We start from the raw sequence: 18984 nt of genomic DNA on the forward strand, positions 1-18984 counted from the left end.
GAAACACTAGTCTATTGAGAGCTGGATAACCTCAGGTCACTGAGAAAACTTGCTGATGCAAATCCAGCTGCAGTCGACTTAACTGGCCAGGAAAAAAGACCACATTTTCACAGCACAAAGATATGAAAAGGCAGATAAGAACAGACTGAAATGTCAACAAACAATTCCAAGGCATCTGAGGTGGGAAAGGAATCTGCAAATTCTCTTTGCTGTACCCAAAACTAGAGAGCCAAAGCTGAGCAGAGCTGGTGGCCATGGGAGTCCCAGCCAGGAAGTCTATAAAGGTATGCTGGAGGCACACAGAACACCACCAAACATTGCTGCAAAAAGATCAAGAGAGAACACTTGGTGATGGATGATCTAAGAGAATGATCTATTCTGAGGCTATGCCACCATGGCTGCTATAGAGTACACTGACCAGTCAAAGAATGGTCCTAATTAATGTCTGCAATTAGCCCTCAAATCATTGGACTGAAAAAGCCAACCTAAGTCTACTTTAGAAAACGCACTGTAAAGCAGGGGACAATGGAGGTAGAATGTCACATACATGGTCAGGTATGGTCACTGAATTGATTGTCTTTGCTTCTGCTTAACTGTTTTACTCTGTGACAAGGTGTAAGGGTTATGGGATTTAAAGATCTCCCATGCCCCATGGACGTGCTGACATAGCAGAGCAAGAGAAAGTGAAAAGCCGAGCTAACGGTCCTGCGGGTGGCAGTTGGCGGCGGTTGCCTTTTTTTTGAGTTAGGACCCCTGCTGAGCACTGCCAGGGGCCGGAGCTGCTGGGAGCATGCTTCCCGGACGCTGGGTGGTTGCTGTGAGTGGGGAGAGGAGGACCTTTGCCTGAGGTAGCCTGTTCTGTTTTAAAGGCTTGAGAATGTGGGTGCTTTCTACTTTATCTACCTGTGCCAATGTCATAACTACTCTGATGGCTTTCACTTTCTGGTTTTGGGACTCAGTCTTTTGGTATCTTAATAAATTTTCTAGTTTATTTCCCCAAATGGCAAACCTGACGTATTTTGTGATGGATAATTATATCAGCATATTTGTAATCTCTATAGGCATTGTGAATATGGCATTGCTGATACACAAGGTAGGGCTCAATTCCAATGAGGGTAGGGTGTGAGTAATGGACAGATCTGGAAATGACTAGGATAGAAAAACAAAAAGGATCAGTAAAAAAATTTTTAAATACAAAAACAAGAAAATGCACTGTGAATTATGGAATCTTTGTGCCAAGAGAGACCTTGCACGTTACCTAATCCAACCTACACCTGAACAAGAACATCCCTGATGACTGTTCATCCAGCTGCCACATGAAGGTTTCCAGTGATGAGGAGTCCACCACTTCCAGAGGTCTCCCATTCCACTCCTGGACAGCTCTCATTTGGATAAAGATAAAATAGGCCAACACACTAGTTGCTCTTCTATTTGAAAAAAATACAGCTAGGAAACTTATTGCTATTTCTATCACACTTAGTAAAAACCCATGAACTGCCAAGAAAAAAGAAGTGAAATAAAATGATGAAACTAAGGACTGTCAAAATACTGTTGGTTATCATGACAGTGACAGATTGGGGTCTATCAGGAAACAATTCTGAACTCGACACTCTCGTGTCACCAGGAAACAGCTTTTCTCTAGGGATCACTGTCATGTCCTCAGTTGACAGGTTCTGTGCTAGGCCTCATAACTACTGTGCCACCTTCAGTTTCAGCAATGTCTTTTTACAAAGAAGCATAGCTCTCTCTCAAGAGTCTTTGAATCACCTTTATGACATGGGAAGGGATAGAAACAATTCTCTAGGTAAAGAGGGCCTCAAGGATTACACTGGCCCACCTCCATCTTTTTTACAGATGAGAATACTGAGGCTCAGAGAAGTTAATGGTAAAGACAAGATCACAGTTCACATGGCTCGATCCCTAGTCTTGGGCTTTCTCTACTCTACCCCACCTCGATAAGAAACTGGAAAGACAATATACCTACCACAAATGGTCAAGATAGGTATGGAGCACCGTAAAACCTCTCCCCTTCAGTCCAGAGGCCAGCATCTCAGCTGTAGACATGGTGGCCACTCCAATTGCAACCGGAGCCCTAAGGAAAGAAGATGAAACAGAATCAGGAGGTGGTAGAACCTTTTAAGAGTACATAACATTAATTCACCCCCACATGGTAACAGAAGCACATCCCTGCTCATCATGGTAACTAAATATAGTCAAGTTTCAATTATCTTCAAGTGGCTTATTCATGAAACTTTTGTTTCCAATTGGTATTTCACCCTCCATGATTAAATGACAACTTTGTAGATATATCAATATCTAAATTCACTCATAATCTGACCTCAGGTACTTAGTAGCTCTGTGACTGACCATGGACAAGTCACAACCTATTTGTCTAAGTTTCCTCAATTATAAAAATGGGGATAATAATAACAACTACTTCCCAAGGTCATTGATCAAAGGATCAAATGAGATAATACTCATAAATCGTTTACCACAGTGCCTGGCATGTAGTAAGCACTACATAAATGTTAGCTATTTTATCTTTTTCATCATCATATTTTATACAGGAAGGGCTAAAAAGCAAAAATACTGGTGGTCCCCCCCCCCCACTTTTTTTTTTGCTTTTTGGAGGGGGAAAGGCAAGGCAATTGGGGTTAAGTGACTTGCCCAAGGTGTTAAGTGGCTGAGACCAGATTTTAACTTAGGTCCTGTATTACTCCAGGGCTGGTACTCTATTTACTGTGTCACCTAGCTGCCCCGGTGGCTCCAGCCATGAGCAATTGAGTTAGAACTTAATATAATTTTATTAACAAATTTTCTAAAGGCCAAATTAACCATATCATCCTCACTTCCCAGCCATCTTCCACCTTAACTGTGATACACGGAAAAAAAATGAATGAAACCACCATTCTTTTCTATTCACCCAAAATCAACTCAGGACAAGCAGGCAAGTAAATATTTCCAAGGCTGCTTTAAGTACAGTATTTGATTCTAGGAGGCTCCAATGTGAGCAGATCAAAAGGAGAAACACCAAAGACCTGAAATTAAATTCTTCCTTAAACTCTTCTTTTTCTCTTTCCCCCTTCTCCCACAGCACACACATACTCTTTTACTCTCTTTCTCTCTCTCCACCTCTCTCAATAGAGATACACCAGCTGAAACACATGGAATCCCATACTATAGTCACTTAAGTGACCAGCTCTCCCTGACTAGGGAGGACCCAATCAAACTATTAAACTATCTTCTCATCTCTGCCCCATTTGCTTCACATGTTTTTATCTCCTTCCCTCCCCCCTCATAAAGTTGTCTCTTCCTCTGTTCTCCTTTCTTCTCTTTCCTTATCCCCCACAAACAATGAAACTGGCTGGTACAGTACCTGTTACCCACCAAGGTGATGGCACAGAGGTCACCCTGCTGTACCTGAGGCAAACCACCAGGTGGCATCGTGAGCCCAGGCAGCATCAAATCTATAATATAAAAAGGAGAAGAAACATTTCTATTCAAAGCATTACACTTGACTTCTTGCTTTATCACATCAGTAAATCACAGAATTTTAGATTTGCAAGGGTCCTTGGAGGTCACTTAATTCAGTTATTTCAAAAGCTTCTGGAACTACTGAAGAAATACTTGAACATTGAAAAATAAAAACATGATAACCTCCTAGAGAATCAAGTAAAAAACTACTTGAGATAATAAATAAATTTTGCAAAGTTGCAGGATATAAAATAAACCCACATAAGTCTTTGGCATTCCTATACATCTCTAATGAAATCCAACAGACAGAAAGAGAAATCCCATTTAAAGTTACTGTAGACATTATAAAATATTTGGGAATCTACCTGCCAAACCAAAACCAGGACTTACATGAACACAGTTACAAAAAACTTTTCACACAAATAAAGTCAGATCTCACTTAATTGGGAAAACGTCAATTGCTCATGGCTGGGTCGAGCTAATATAATAAAATGACAATTTAACCTAAATTAAATTACATATTTAGTGCTATACCAATCAATCTACCAAAAAATTACTTTGCAGAACTAGAAAAAATAGTAGCAAAATTCATTTGGAAGAACAAAAGGTCCAGAATATCAAGGCAATTAATGAAAAGAAATGCTAGGGAAGGTAGCCTACCCATACCAGGTTTTAATCTGTATTATAAAACAGTAGTCATCAAAACTACTTGGTACTGGCTGAGGAAAAGAGTAGTGGATCAATGGAATAGATTGGGTACACAAGACCCAGCACCCAATGACTATAATAATCTACTCTCTGATAAACCCAAAGACCCCAGTTTTGGGGATAAGAACGCACTATTTGACAAAAACTGCTAGGAAAACTGGAACACAGTATGGCAGAAAGAGGGCATAGACCAATATCTAATACCATACACCAAAATCAAGTCTAAATGGGTGCATGATCTAGGTATAAAGGCTGATACTGTAAGCAATCTGGGAGAGCAAGGGATAGTCTACCTGTCAGATCTATGGAGAGGGGAAGATTTCATGATGAAACAAGAGTTAGAGAGCATTATAAAATGGAAAATGCATAATTTTGATTACATTAAATGGAAAAGCTTCTGTACAAATAAAGCCAATGTTACCAAGATTAAGAGGAAAGTGGAAAACTGGGAAAGAATTTTTACAACCAGTGTCTCTGATAAAGACTTCATTTCTAAAATATACAAAGAATTGAGTTGAATCTATAAGAATACAAGCCACTCCACAATTGATAAATTGTCAAAGAATATAAGCAGGCAGTTCTCAGAAGATGAAATTAAAGATTTCTATAAGCATATGAAAAAATGTTCTAAATCACTATTGATTAGAGAAATGCAAATCAAAAACAACTCTGAGGTACCACATCTCACTGGCCAGATCGGCTAAGATGACAAAACATGAAAATGATAAATGCTGGAGAGGATGTGGAAAAATTGGAACACTAATGCATCATTGGTGGAGTTGTGAACTGATCCAACCATTCTGGAGAGCAATCTGGAACTATGCCCTTTGACCCAGCAATACCACTTCTAGGGTTACATCCCAAAGAGATCAGAGGAGTAGGAGGAAGACCCACATGTACAAAAGTATTTATAGCGGCTCTTTGTAGTGGCAAAGAATTGGAAATCAAAGGGATGCCCATCAATTGGGGAATGGCTGAACAAATTGTGGTATATGAATGTGATGGAATACTATTGTGCTATAAGAAATGAGGAGCAGACAGACTTCATAATAACCTGGAGAGACATATATAAACTTATGCTGAGCGAGAAGAGCAGATCCAGGAGAAATCTGTACACAATCACAGACACAATGTATGTGTGACAACTAACTTCAACAGACTGGGCTCCTCTCAGCAATGTAAGGTTATAAGACAACCCCAAAAGATTCATGAAGAGATACCCACATCCAGAGAAAGAGATGTGGAGTCTGAATGCAGATTGAAACAAACTACTTGCTCTGTTTCTTTTTCTTGTTTTGTTTTGTTTCCTCTTTCCCACTGATCATTCCATCAGTTGTAATCCTTCTTTACAACCTGACTAATGATTAATGTGAAGATATTTGTAGATCCTATATTTGAGTGCATGCTGCCATGGGGGGTGGAGGGAAGAGGAGAAAATTTGAAACTCAAGGGACTGTGGAACTGAATGTTGTAAACTAAAAGTAAATAAACAAATCAATTTTAAAAAAAATTATAACCACCGTTTTATTTTACCTCAGGTGGTTTGAGTAAAGTCCCATATACAGGCAGGAGACTAAACCAAATGACCCCAGAATGGAATGACCTCTGTTCAACACCAGTATGCCAGGACAATGATAGACAGATGATAGACAATGCCAGACAGATGACTCTGAGGTCATCCTTTGCTCTATTGCTTTTGGGGTGATCTACGGTAGAAAGATAAGCTGGAATTACCACCTAATTCTTAATGTCAACCCCAATGTCTTCTGTATGCTCTGACCAAAACCTAGAGGGAAAGGCATACTCTTTCTCATTCAAACTAAGTCCTCTATTCTAACTTTCAGGTCTCCATACCAGTTTGTTTTTTCCATCCCGAAATACACTGAGACACCTCTTCACTAAAATGTAATCATACATCCATAAATCTTTCTCTAATCCTTACAAATTCCTTGGACTCCTCTGCCCCTCTACCATCTAGGGAGATTATGAGATTTAAATTAAGGTGCTTGACTAGAAAATGCTAGTTTTGATTAGAAGCATATCCCATTACCTCATTAATTGTGGATTCCTTATAATTCACACTTACTGCTCTGGTCTGAGGAAGCCCCAAAACAAACACTGAATTTTTCAAAATTTATTTTCAGAGCTAGAACAATTCCAGAGACTATGCACAGGAAGAATAGAAACAAAATTTCCATTCTGCTATTCGCTTAAGCAAGAAAAGAATGGTACAAATCACACTCCTAGGGGACAGGAACTCATTTGTAATCCTAACACTTAACTATAGTAGATGCTTTAAAAAATGTCTGTTGGATTGAAATGAATTAGTAGGGAAGACCCCTGATTACCTAAGTGATGGAATACAGAGGCCCTCCCTCCCAGCCCCTGCTAGACAGCTCTGGGAGGACAAGTTTATATGGATATTTTTCTTTGAGGGGAAGGAGAGAGGGACAGATGTACCTAAGGATACTCTAAAAGGGAGAAGTGAACCTGGGGATACTGAAACTAATGAAAGGAGACTTCATGAAGGAACTACTAGAATTCCCCATTTTAAAAGCAGGCTAGCTAGGGATCCCAAACTTTGACATGAAGTACAACTAAAAGCTACACACAGAGGGAAAACTTTCAATTAAATGCTATTACTTTGGCAAGATTTATGCCTGGTTTGAATTACCAAGAGTAACAATGACATTAAAAACCGAAAAATTAAGAACAGCATTAGACCTCTACTTGAGGACACGAGTTGTCAGATGTGTCATTACAACAATAGGAAATGAGGTTGGGAAGAGGGCCAAAGCACTGGGACTTCCAGATGGGTTTTCTCACTGCACTTGTGACCTGCTGTAATGGGAATGTAAATTTTTAAGATCTTCCCTGCCCCTAGGCTAAAGTGCACCTGGAACCTGGGGTGGGAGGCTTGTTTTTCAGGAGATACTTTTTGATTGGCCAGTGGGTCCAGAAGGTTGTTACATTCTCTGAGCCAGGAGAAGGCTATATAAACCCTGATTTGAGGCTTTGTTTTGGGGCTCACTTTGAGAAGTGTTCTGTGATTTGATCAGATGAGACTCTGGGAAGCCGTTGTTGAGAGTCTCCCCAGCTTTGAAAAACCCAGATGTTGATTTGGTATGGATGTAATGGTTGGACAGTTTGGAAACCTGTCTACTTGATCTGTTTCTCTGTCTTGATAATTCTGTATGTATACTCTGAAGTTCGGGGTGCTGACCTTTTTCCCCTGAACTAGGTAAACAATACATATGTGACTGATAAAAGTAAGCTTGTTAACCAATTTTGAGTTGTTTTCCTTTAACAAAGCAGATCTAAAAACCTGTGTTGGCAGCCACCCTGGGGACACTGGGGTGCTTGCTGCTACACCTGTCTGCTTCAAAGACTCCAGATACATATTTGTAGATTCTTTTCAATGAGCCTCATGAATAAATCTAGACTCCTGATGCACTTCATCTTAAACCTCTTACTCCTTCCTTGGTGGAATTTAAAAAACAGCCCAAGTGAACAGACAAACACTTCCTTACCTGCTCCCCCAACCAGCTTCTCCAGCACAGGAGGCCATGTCGTGAAGGCCGGCAGAAGATCAGGGTAAGACCATAAGGTGTACACTGTGCAAAAGGAAGCCCACAGTAATGAAATCTTACATTTTCATGGAATTTTACAGTCTTCAAAACACTTATTATTCTCATGTGATTCTAACAAGAACTGTATCAAGTAAGCATGGCAAACATTTTGCAAATGAAAAAACTAAGGCATGGAAAGGTTAGTGGACTAGCCTAGGGTCACTCAGCTAATAAGTAGCAGAGACAGGACTGGAATCTGAGACTTCTGACTCTCAGTGCAAGGCTGTCTCCAATACATCACATTGCTCTGTGACTCTTATTATCTATACTATTTTATTTGGCACTGGTTGTTTTGTATTGTATATTAATTTTTCCATAGTGATGTGCCCCATATGCCTATGAGACAGGCTCCTTTAAAGGCCAGGACTATGCATTATACTTGCATGTACAGAACTGGGCCTTAAGGCCACTTGTGATCCTTAGTCAAGAAGCAGGAAGAAGCGCTCACAACCCAGACACTAGGCTAAGGGCTGGGATTGTAAAGAAAGGCAAAACTCTTCCCTGCTCCTCCACTCTCCCTGCACATTCCACCAACCCTGTCTGTCCAGCTTCTAAGAGAGCTAACCAGCTACAGCGGAGGAGTCGCTTCCGCTAGAATTAAAGAAAGGCCCTTGGCTCAGCATCTAGCTATGCAGTATATTGCTAAAGGGCAGGTGCCATCCCATCTGTCACAAAAGTCTTTTAAATGTCCTAAATGGGTTGCTTCCCTTAATTTTTGTATCTATCATCAATGGTTAATTAGATTTCAACAACAGTCTTTCTATCTCTTCCTCTTTTCTGGGACCCAAGTGGATATTTTAATTAGGCCCAACCTAAGGGCGGCCAGGTGGCTCATCGAGTAAGAGCACTGGCCCCAGTGTCGAGATGACCTGGGAATCGAATCCGGGCTCAGATACTTAGCACCACACCCAGAAATAACTGGCCGTGTAACCTTGAGCAAGTTATTTAACCCCAATTGCTTAAAAAAAATATTAGGCCCAACCCTTTTAAATCTTTTTCTTACGATATTTCTGTATATCATGCCAGGATGCTGAACAATGGCAGTCATACAACTATGCCAATTGAATTCACTACAAATTCAAGTTATTTAATTTCAACAAGGCCCTCAAGGTAATCTTTATGGTCTTCTTTGACTGCTTCTGTTCCCTGTTCCAAACCTTATACTGTCTCCTGGCCCCACTCCAATACAGCACTTCCAAACCCACCCTTAGCAAATGAGTCCTTAGCTCTTTGCTTCCTACTTTACAGAAAAAATCCAGACTACCTGTTCTGAACTCCTTTATCTCCCTTAATCCACACCTCAAGAGACTACAATTTCACCCATCTTCTTCTTTCACTCCAATCTCTGAAGAGGAGGCCATATATCTATCCCCAATATGTCTTCTTAACTCCAAGGCTATACTGGTGACAGCTTGCTAGACATTTCCTTCTAGATGTCCCATTTGCATCTCACATCCAACATGTTCAAAACAAAACTCATTATCTACATCATTATAGGAACTATTCACCATTCTCCCAGTCACCCAGATAATGTTGGAACTATCCTATTCCTTAGTCCACATACCCAGTCACATGGCAAGTCTCACTGATTCCACCTTCACAACATTTCTCACACAACTGTTCCCTTCTTAATCCCCAAACCACTCCACTCCACCCTAGTTCAGGTTCTCATCAATTCTGACCTGGGAAATTCCAACAGCTTCCTAACTGGCTTCCTTGCTGCCAATTTCTTCTGTTCAATCAATTCTCCACATAGCTGCTAAATTAACCTTCCTAAGGCACACGTCTGATCACATCATTAAAAACCTCCCATTGCTCTCAGCCTGACACCTGAGGCTTCCTAGGGGCACACTCTAAACTACCTGTCTAGCTTTATTTCATATTACTGTCTTCCATTCACCCCATATTCCAGTCAAACTGGATTCTCAGCTGTTTCTAAAACTTGACATTCCATTTCTCACTTATTTTCATTCATAAAAGTCCCCATGCTTGTAATATACAGCCTCCTGATATAGAACCATTATCTTCATTTAAGACTCCACCACTTCTGGGAACTCTTCTGATGCCCATAGCTGTTAGCAGCCTCTCCTTCCTCAAAGTAACCTTGCCTTTACTTATTTGTGTAAATACATCTCCTCCCTCCCCCAATAAAATGCCAGGAGGCCTGGAACTGTTACAGTTTTGTCATTATAGAATGACAGTGCCCCAGTACAGTGCCTGGCATAGAGCTGGTACAATGAATGTTAACTGAATGAAAAATAACTAAGGATAGATTTCCCTCTCCCCACCTTAAAGGAATATTATAGGATACTTCACGAAATCCTACCATTCTCAGGATCCCTGCTTTTTGCCTGGTAATTCTATTAACAGTTTTTTCTCCACTTCAGAACTTTCCTTCAAATCTATTTCCTTCTACCTCCTCTCATACTAATTCCTCTTCTCTCCTTCCCTGTTCCTGATGTCCTGAGGTTTCTCATTCTAGTATAAGGAAAACAGAAGATTGGGAAAGACTAAAGATGGGCAACTGATTAAGGTTTTTAAGTATTGTTCATTTGGTTTTGGGAGAAGCAGAGTGAGGGAGAGAGAAATGGGAGAAAGAGCCACGTATCAGGAGAACTGCTGCTTCCATTTGCATACCTGTGGGATACAGAGTTCCCTTCAGCTCAAACAGAACGGGGTTTCCACCACTGACATATACAGTGACTGCATCTCCTTTGTGGGCGTAGAGCTTCACAATGTTGAGCTCATCCTTCCCAGGCACTAGCTCGGAGAGCTGCTCTGGCCCAAAGGCAGGGAAAGCAGCTGCCACATCAGCCCGAAGCTTCCTCCTACAAAAAGCACACCCAACATTATGAGAGGGGTGAACACAGAAAGCCTCCCTCTGACAAAGTGGGGTATGGGAAATGACACACACCTCAAAAGACCGGAAATGAAACCTCAAGGACATACTGCTTCTGCAGTAGCACTTGATGGCTTACCAAGTGCTTTCCTCACAACAAGCCTGGGAGGGAGGGAGAAGAAATGGTAGGCATTACCCTTGCTCTACAAACCAGGAACGGAGAGCCAGAGAGATGAAGTCACAGGTCACATGACCAGTAAATGGTCCTTTCAGAACTTGGTCTCCAGGCTCATGGTGCAAACCTAATTCCATTTATCACACTATCTCAGTGCAAAACACTGGATTTCCAATGCCTTTAAGATTCCTTGTTCTTTCTCCTATCCCTAACTTGTCCCCATCCAGTTTCCTGGAGAACAGAAAACAGGTAGGAATGGCTCATCCTCTTATTTATGATAAGGAAAATAGACCATGTGAGTTAAAAAAAAACCACAAGGTACACATCAAAGGCAGAGCTTAAAGGTTTACAGAGGACTTTATGAATATTATCTTATTTTGTCCTCACAACAACCCTGGGAGGTAGATGTTAGTATTATCTCCATTTTACAGCTGAGGGAATGAAGACAGACAGAGGTTAAGTGACTTGTCCAGGTTCACACAGTTATTAAGTGTCTGAGGCTGAATGTGAACTCTGGTCTTCCCAACTCCAGTTCTAGTGCTCTATCTACTGGGCCACTTGGTTTCTTAAACTGAAATGGAAAGACTCCTTAACGTGGGACACTTTCCCTATGTACCTGTTTCTCTTCTATAATTTGCCATTGAAAATTGAATCAGCATAAGACAGTACTATTGTAGAGCAGGGGACTATAAAGCACTGATCTCAAAGTGATTCTTTACAATACTGCTTTGACAGTCAGTTCCTTACTACAACTTTTGCTACTACTTAATCGCATTTGAATCTCATTCTCCACTTATCTATCCCCTCCCTTGACTCCAAAGGCAGGTCACCCCCTTCCTAACTTCCTTATTTCCATCAATAACTTTTGCATCCTTCCAGTAACCCAAATTGGAAACATCAGTGTCATCTTCTCATTCTCACTGAAGCCTCAGATTCAATTAGTTGCCATATCTTACTGATTCTACCTCTTTGCCATCTCTTTTCTGTCCACCCAGGTGGCTACCATGCTCATTCAGGGCCTCATGACCTCTAACCCAGAGTACTATAATCAATAACCACCTAATTAGTCTCACTGCCTCCTATCTCTCCCCCTCTCCAATCCAAACTCCATAAAGCTGCCAAAATGATAGTCCAAAAGAACAAGTCTGACAGTATCAATCCCCTGACCAAGAAACTCCAGTGGCTCCATACTGTCTCAAGGGACAAATACAAACTTCTGTGGCATTTAAAGCCCTTGTTAATCTGTTGCCAGCATTCCTATCTAGGCTCTACTCATTACTCCCCCATCATTCACGCTACAGTCTAGTTAAACTGGCCTCCTTGACTCCTGGCCTCACACACAAAACTCCATCTCCCATCTCTGAACCTTTCCACAGGTCTGGACTGCACTTCATCCCAACCTTCAGCTCTCAGAATTCCTTCAACCTTTCTGCCAAGCCCAGCTCAAGTGACACCCCTTACAGAAGGCCTTCTGTGACTGCCTCCTCCAAGAGGCTGCTGTTACTCCCTACTAGTATAATATCAGTCAATCAACAAGCACTTATTAAGCACCTATTGCTTGCCAGGTGTTGTACCGGGCCCAGAGGATACAAATACAAAAGTGAGCCAGTCCCTGGCCTTTAGGAACATAAAGTCTCCTGGGAGAATACATCATGTTCCCAGATCAGAAATGTAGGATAACCTACATACATACACATTGCTTTGGGGGGAAAGGTCTAATGACTGGGGAAATTGGAAAAAGCTCTTGAAGAAGATGAACCTTAAGTTGAAACTTGAAAAGAGCTAGAGATTATAAAAGGCAGAGGAGAGGAAAGAAAATATTTGAAGAATGGGACATACAAAGGTATAGAAGGACAGAAATCACAGAATATCATGGAAAGGAAACATAGAAGAAACCAGTTCAATTGGAGTAGAGTACATGAAGGGAAGTAATACGTAAGCAGTTAGAAAGAAGTAGGCTGGTGCCAGATTGTGAAGCACCTGCAATGCCAAACTAGAGGTTTTATTTTAACCATTAATGGCAAAGGGAAATCATTGAAGCTTCTTCAGCTGGAGAAGATGGTCAGACCTGTGCATGAGAATGTGTTCTCAGTTTGGAAGTTCTGTCTTTATTTTACATTTACCTAGCACTACCATACCATTCCTGCCTTATGAGCACCTTATTCCCTTCCACACATACTTCAGATAAACTGGCCTTCTGGCTGTTCCTCATACATAGCACTCCATCACCCATGATCCCTATATCTGTACTACTGCAATGAAATCCCTGCCCTCCCTCTCTCAGAATCCCTGATTTCCTTCAAGGCTCAGCTCAAGTACCACTTTGTCTTCCGTGAGGCCTTTCCCCATATAGCAACTGCTAGAATCTTCCCCTCAAAATAGATATTGTATCTATTTTGTATATTCCTATTTATGTACATCTATGTTACATATCATCTCTACTTTGATACAATGTACGTCCCTTGAAGACAGGAACTGTCCTCAGTTTTGTTTTTGTATCCTAAGCACCAAGTGCTATGCCTGCAACAAAATAGGCATTTTAAAAAGTTGCTGTTCATCTTTGCTTTAGAAGCAGACGAATAAAAGTGCAAACTGGTTGAGTGACCTTACAGACAGTAAGCTCCTGGAAACTAGGAGCTGTCTTTGTAACTCTAGGACTGTATTAACAAGTACCCTAGCACACCCAGGGTGGCTTGCTAGCACAGGTTCTCTCATCTGCTTTTCTAAAGGAAAGATAACTTTAAAGGGGGTCAACAATCTTACTTTAATTACAAGTAAGTAGAAAATACAAGCAAAGAAATTAGCACAGAGATTCAACAGACAGGGCTTCTACAGTCTGAACAAAGTAATACAACCACCTATAAATACCACTAGACCGGGAGAGCACAAACCTCTGAGTAGGCAGGGGGGCTACTAAGAGTCCCATTAAAGAAAATCAAAAGGTCCTTCTCATGAATGAGCACCCAAAGTAAAATACCAACCTCCCAGTATACAGTTTTCAACTAATAGGCTCAGACCCAGAATGCACCACAACAGGCCTGACTCAGTGTCTAATTAGCTTAGTACCAACAAGTGTGAAAGTCTCCCTACAAGCAAGCCTCCCCCTAAGCAATCACCTCCTTAGGCAAGTTCATCCCTCAGGATGTATCACAGCTGTGAAAGCTGCAAGACACTCTTGATTGAAACTCCTGGGAACACAGCTCCTGTTCCAAGGGAAAAGGGGACACATGGTCACATAGGCTTATTAATGGATTTACAACCACTTATCACAATACTTGCAAAAAAAGCACTTAGTATTTACTTGTTGACTGAAAGGTCAGGGAAGGCAACAAGTATTTATTAAGTGCCTGGCACTGTGCTAAGCTTTACAATATTAATTCATGTGATTTTCAGGACAACCTTGTGAGAGGTAGGTGTTATTTTTATCCACACTTTACAACTGAGGAAACTGAGGCAGATGAAGGCTTACATGACTTACCCAGGGTCACAAAACTAATAAATATCTAAGGCTAGATACAAATTCAGTTCTTCCTGGCACCAGGCCCAATGCCTTATCCACTTCACCACTTAGTGGCCTTAATTGCTTGACTGCTTGAGAATCTATAAAAGTACTGAATTAACTCACTGGTTATTCTCAAATAATGAAATGAACCAGTGATGTCATCTATTTAGAAGTTCCTTCCAAAAACAAAAAAAGCAAACTGCAACTCATCTGTGCCTGCTTTTCCCGAGTCCCTCTCTTCCATATCTTTCCAAAACACATTTATCACAAGGGGCTCAACCAACAGGGTATCATCCATCAGGGCCCTCTGGCTGGCCATCTGCCATTCCTTAACTCCATATAAGCCACCCTCATTCTCAGACCTACAATTCCCTGAGGACATTCTCTAATTCCTGTTTTTTCTTCAGTTTCTCCTTGGTCACAGGCTACAACTTGTTCATACTCTCCATGCACCTTTCCATTACGCCCCTCTGTGGGATGCTCATCTTCAGGGCATCATGCATGCCTCTTCAGAGTGCGTTCATGAATGCGGGGGCATCTCTTCTCCGAATGCCTCTTCAGAGGTATTCAAGTTCCACGTTCACTAGCTATCTCAGACCTTCCCCTAAAATATGAGGTAACTGGCCTGGGGGATCGCTAAGGTCCCTCCCAGCTCTCCCGGAAAGTGAATGCTCTGCACCCCCAGGGTCTGCCGGCCAAACAACAGAACGGACGAGCTACCAGACACGTGCATCCTTGGGTGGGGCAGCTCCTTCCAGCAAGGTTTCCCCGGCAGCCCAACCCCCCTCCCATACCCGACCGGGCTCGGAGAGGTCTAGAAAACCCAGGGGCTAGAGGAATTCCTGGGGACCAAGAGTGCGAGCCCCTCGGACTGTCTCCCCAGGTCTCCCCGAGCCTCCCCGGGTCCAGGCCATCAAGTCCCTCTAGTGCTCACGGTCCCCCAAGTGCACCGAGCACTTCTGGGGTTCAAGGCCCTTCGAGATCCCCCCGCCCGGGGCCCAAGGGCCCCCGACCCTCACCTGTCCGAGCCCTTGACTGCCGTGTTAGACTTAACCCGAAAGGCCTTAGCGAACATGACGACCCCACACCGCTGCCTTCGCCACCGGGGAAAAAGAGCAGGGGGCGGAGGCTAGGCCTGGGCCGGGCTGGGCTGGGGGCTGCCCCGACGCGTCTGCTAAGGAGGAGACCCCATCAGGGCCACGACCAACCCGGCTCCTGGCCAGTGGCTCTGGGGGCGGCCATGCTGGTCCTGCTTCTAAAAAGATCCGGCCAGTAACAGAGGGTGACAAGCACCTCTCTCGCCCCCAGTGGACACATACAGGCCGGAAGTGAGAGCGGGCCCCGAAAGAAGGGTTCTGCCCCTTCCTGGTAGAAGCCCCGCCCCTTGGGCTGCACGGGGTCTCGGCTCCCTCCCGCCGGCTTCGCTGCTGGAGACCAGTGCTGGTGCCTGTCTGCTCTCCTGTACAACTTCCCCTTCCCTTTCTCCTCCCCTTTCCCTTCTCTTTCCCCTTCCCCTTCCCCGTCCCCGTCCCTGTCCCCGTCCCCTTCCCCACACCGCTTCTCTGCTCCGACACCGCCACCTCTCTGGTGCAGGTCCTCACCACCTTCCTTCAGGACTTTGCAAAAAGCCTGCTACTGGGTCGTCCTGCCCCAAGGCTCCCCCCACTCCATAACACCGTCCACTCAGCTGACCAAGTGATCTTCCTAAGCACATGTTTGACCTAGTCAGCCCCCTCCCACCCTATTCAATTAATTCCGGTGGGTCCCTATCCCTTCTTTGCCTTGTAACTAATTGTCTTATGCTGAACTTTACTGACACGTTCTTTGGTGATTTAGAAGGCATCTTGAGATCTTTTCGTATCCCATAAATCCATGTTCTGAATATTATTCCTTATTGAATAGAAATGAAGATGAGGGTAGTGTGCAAGGGTATTAGTGGAACTGAACTGTCTCTAAGACATACTCCCAAAGTAGCTTCACTGCATGAATGCCTGATGTTCTTTCAAAAGGCTTTTTTTTCTCCGAAGGTGGATTATGGGAGAAGGATTTGATACAAGGTTCTAATTATTTGGCCTCCGGTTAACTGTGGTTTCCCTATAACTTACGCTCTAAAATAAAGGGATTGAACTGGGGAGCCTCTGAAGTCCCTCCCAGCTCCAGATCCTTTGATCTTTTGTTATTTATTGCTGCCTGGGAGCCAGCTTGGAAGAATGGAAAGAGTTCTGGCCTTAGAGTTAGAATATTCTGGGTTCCAGTACATACTAACTACTGGACTGTGAATGAGCCACTTTACATTCCATCTTCCTCATCTACAAAATGAGGATAACAATAACTCACACTTATATAGTCAGGAAGCACATCATGGTAGAGTACAGAAAGCACTAGATTTAAAGTCAAGAAGTCCTGAGTTAGCAACTGGGTATCTTGCCCTACTGGAAAGTAGGGGGGAAGGGGATAAAAGGGGGCATGATAGAAGGGAGGGCAGATTGGGAGAGGGGGTAGTCAGAAGCACATATGTTTGAAAAGGAACAGTCAAAGGAGAAAATAGAATAAATGGGGGGGGTGGAATAGGATGGAGGGAAATATAGTTAGTCTTTCACATCATGACCACTATGGAAATGTTTTGCATAACTACACATGTGTAATCTATATTGAATCGATTGTCTTCTCAATGGTGGTGAGTGAGAAGGGAAGAAGGGAGAGAATCTGGAACTCAAAGTTTTAAAAGCAAATGTTAAAAAATTGTTTTTACATGCAGTTGGGAAATAAAATATACAGGCAATGGGGTATGGAAATCCATCTTGCCCTACAAGAAAGTAAGGGGGAAGGGGGTAAAGAGGGTAATGGGGAGGGGGGGGATAGAAGAGAGGGCAAACTGGGGGAAGGGGTAATCAGTATGCTTGAAATCTTGGGGGTGGGTGGAGAAAATTTGGAACTCAAAACCTTGTGGAAATGAATATTGAAAACTAAAAATAAATAAATTATGAAGAAAAAAAAAAAGAAGTCCTGAGTTAGAACTCTTCCTCTACCACTAGAGGTAGCTGGGGGTGGAAAACAGTGGATAGAGTGTTGGGCCTATAGTCAAGAAGACCTAAGTTCAAATGTGACCTCATATACTTTCTAGCTGTGTGTCCCTGGGCAAGTCACTTCACCCTGTTTGCCTCAGTTTCCTTATCTGTAAAATGAGCCAGAGAAGGAAATAGCAAATCAATCCAGTGTCTTTGCCAAGAAAACCCCAAATGGAGTTGTGAAGAGTCAGGCAGGACTGAACAACAACAACCACATGTGTGACCATAGACAACTCACTTAACTTCCCTAGACCTCAGTTTCCTCACCTCTAGTACAAAGAGATTGGACTTGATGATTGCTAAAGACCCTTCCAACTCTAAATCCTGGAAACTAGAGTCTTGAACCAAGAAGGCATGGCACATTATGGATATAGGACTGGCTTTGGAGCCAGGAAGAGTTGGCTCATCCTGCCTCAAAGACAACTGTTGTGTGACTCTGGAGAAGTCAGTTCAGATCTCCAGGTCTCTGTTCCTCATCTGTAAAATGAGGGTGGACTTCCCATTCTAAATCTATGAATATCTGATCTAGTCCATCTTCCATATTTTTACATATAAGGAAACTGGCACTTAAAGAGTTGAGATTCGTCTATGGTCACTCATGTAGCAAATTAAAAAAAATTCAAACCCAGCTGACTTCGAATCTAGCACTCTTCATCCTGTTCTATGCTGTCCCCACAGTGAGTCCCTGTTGCCTCAAGAATTAAATACAAACACTTCAGCTTGGGGTGGGGTGGGGTTAGGGGTAGGGAGAAGAGACATCAAAATCACCCCATTTAGCCCTGATACATTTATTAAGGGGAAACACACATGGGTTATAGACTCAGTGTGAACAAGGCCTGGGTGCCTTCCTAAGTGGAATAGGAAAACTTCAGATTGGTTGAGGGACTTAGAAATACCCTGTGGGGTCTGTGTAACACTGGAAAGCTAATTGGAATTAAGATCCAAGTAAATGGTGACCCAGAAGGAAGCAGTTTGGGTTAAGCCTCTGAGAAAGAATTACTTAAGGGAAATTAGTAAGCCTGAGCTTTTGTTTCTGCTCTCCCAGTCTCTCTTCTCTCTCTCCCAATATGCGTTGGCCAGAGGAGGACCTTAAGAAATTTAGAGGATCAGAGCATTTGAAATTTTTCATAAAATCCTCTTTGCCCTTCAAAGCTCCTCATAGCTTACCCCCACCCCCACCTCCACCTCTCCAAACTTCTTACTTCTTAACCCTCCTAACTACTCAATAATTCAATGACAGTGGCTTCATTACCATATCTTATAACTGACTGAAACTCCCTCTTCATTTCCCCTTTGGATTTCCTGGCTTCTTCAAGTCCAAGCTAAAATCCCACCTTCTATAGGAATCCTTGATTGATCCCTCTTAATTCTAGTGCCAGGATGGGGAACCTGTGGCCTTGAAACCACACATAGCCTTCTAGGGCCTTGGGTGCAGCCTTCTGAGTGAGACCAAGTTTTACAGAACAAATCCTTTTATTAAGAGGAACTTCATACATATGTGTGTATGTAGGCATGTATGTATTATGTATGTATGCATGTGTGCATGTATAAGAGGAATAAAGGTCCGTGAAGTTTGGCTTCAAAGGGCC

The 18984-nt window shown here is 42.7% G+C and overlaps 1 protein-coding gene across 5 annotated transcripts in view; it reads right to left on the reverse strand.

Moving 5' to 3' along the window:
• EIF2D (eukaryotic translation initiation factor 2D) overlaps nt 1-15657 on the reverse strand; it is a 32443-nt gene extending 16786 nt beyond the window's left edge. For all 5 annotated transcript variants that reach the window (XM_069074725.1, XM_069074727.1, XM_069074723.1 and 2 more), the window contains exons 1-5: nt 15347-15657; nt 10449-10639; nt 7713-7796; nt 3377-3467; nt 1985-2092 (exon numbers count right to left, since the gene is read on the reverse strand). In XM_069074725.1, coding sequence (XP_068930826.1) covers nt 1985-2092; nt 3377-3467; nt 7713-7796; nt 10449-10639; nt 15347-15402 — 530 coding nt within the window. In that variant the 5' untranslated portion in view covers nt 15403-15657. The remainder of the gene's footprint in view (nt 1-1984; nt 2093-3376; nt 3468-7712; nt 7797-10448; nt 10640-15346) is intronic.
• Between the last annotated feature and the right edge of the window lie 3327 nt (nt 15658-18984).

Source organism: Petaurus breviceps, unplaced genomic scaffold (genome assembly GCF_028583685.1).
Source record: "Petaurus breviceps papuanus isolate PSGF00001 unplaced genomic scaffold, PetGlider_PUasm1.0 90895, whole genome shotgun sequence".
Taxonomy (NCBI): Eukaryota; Metazoa; Chordata; class Mammalia; order Diprotodontia; family Petauridae; genus Petaurus; species Petaurus breviceps.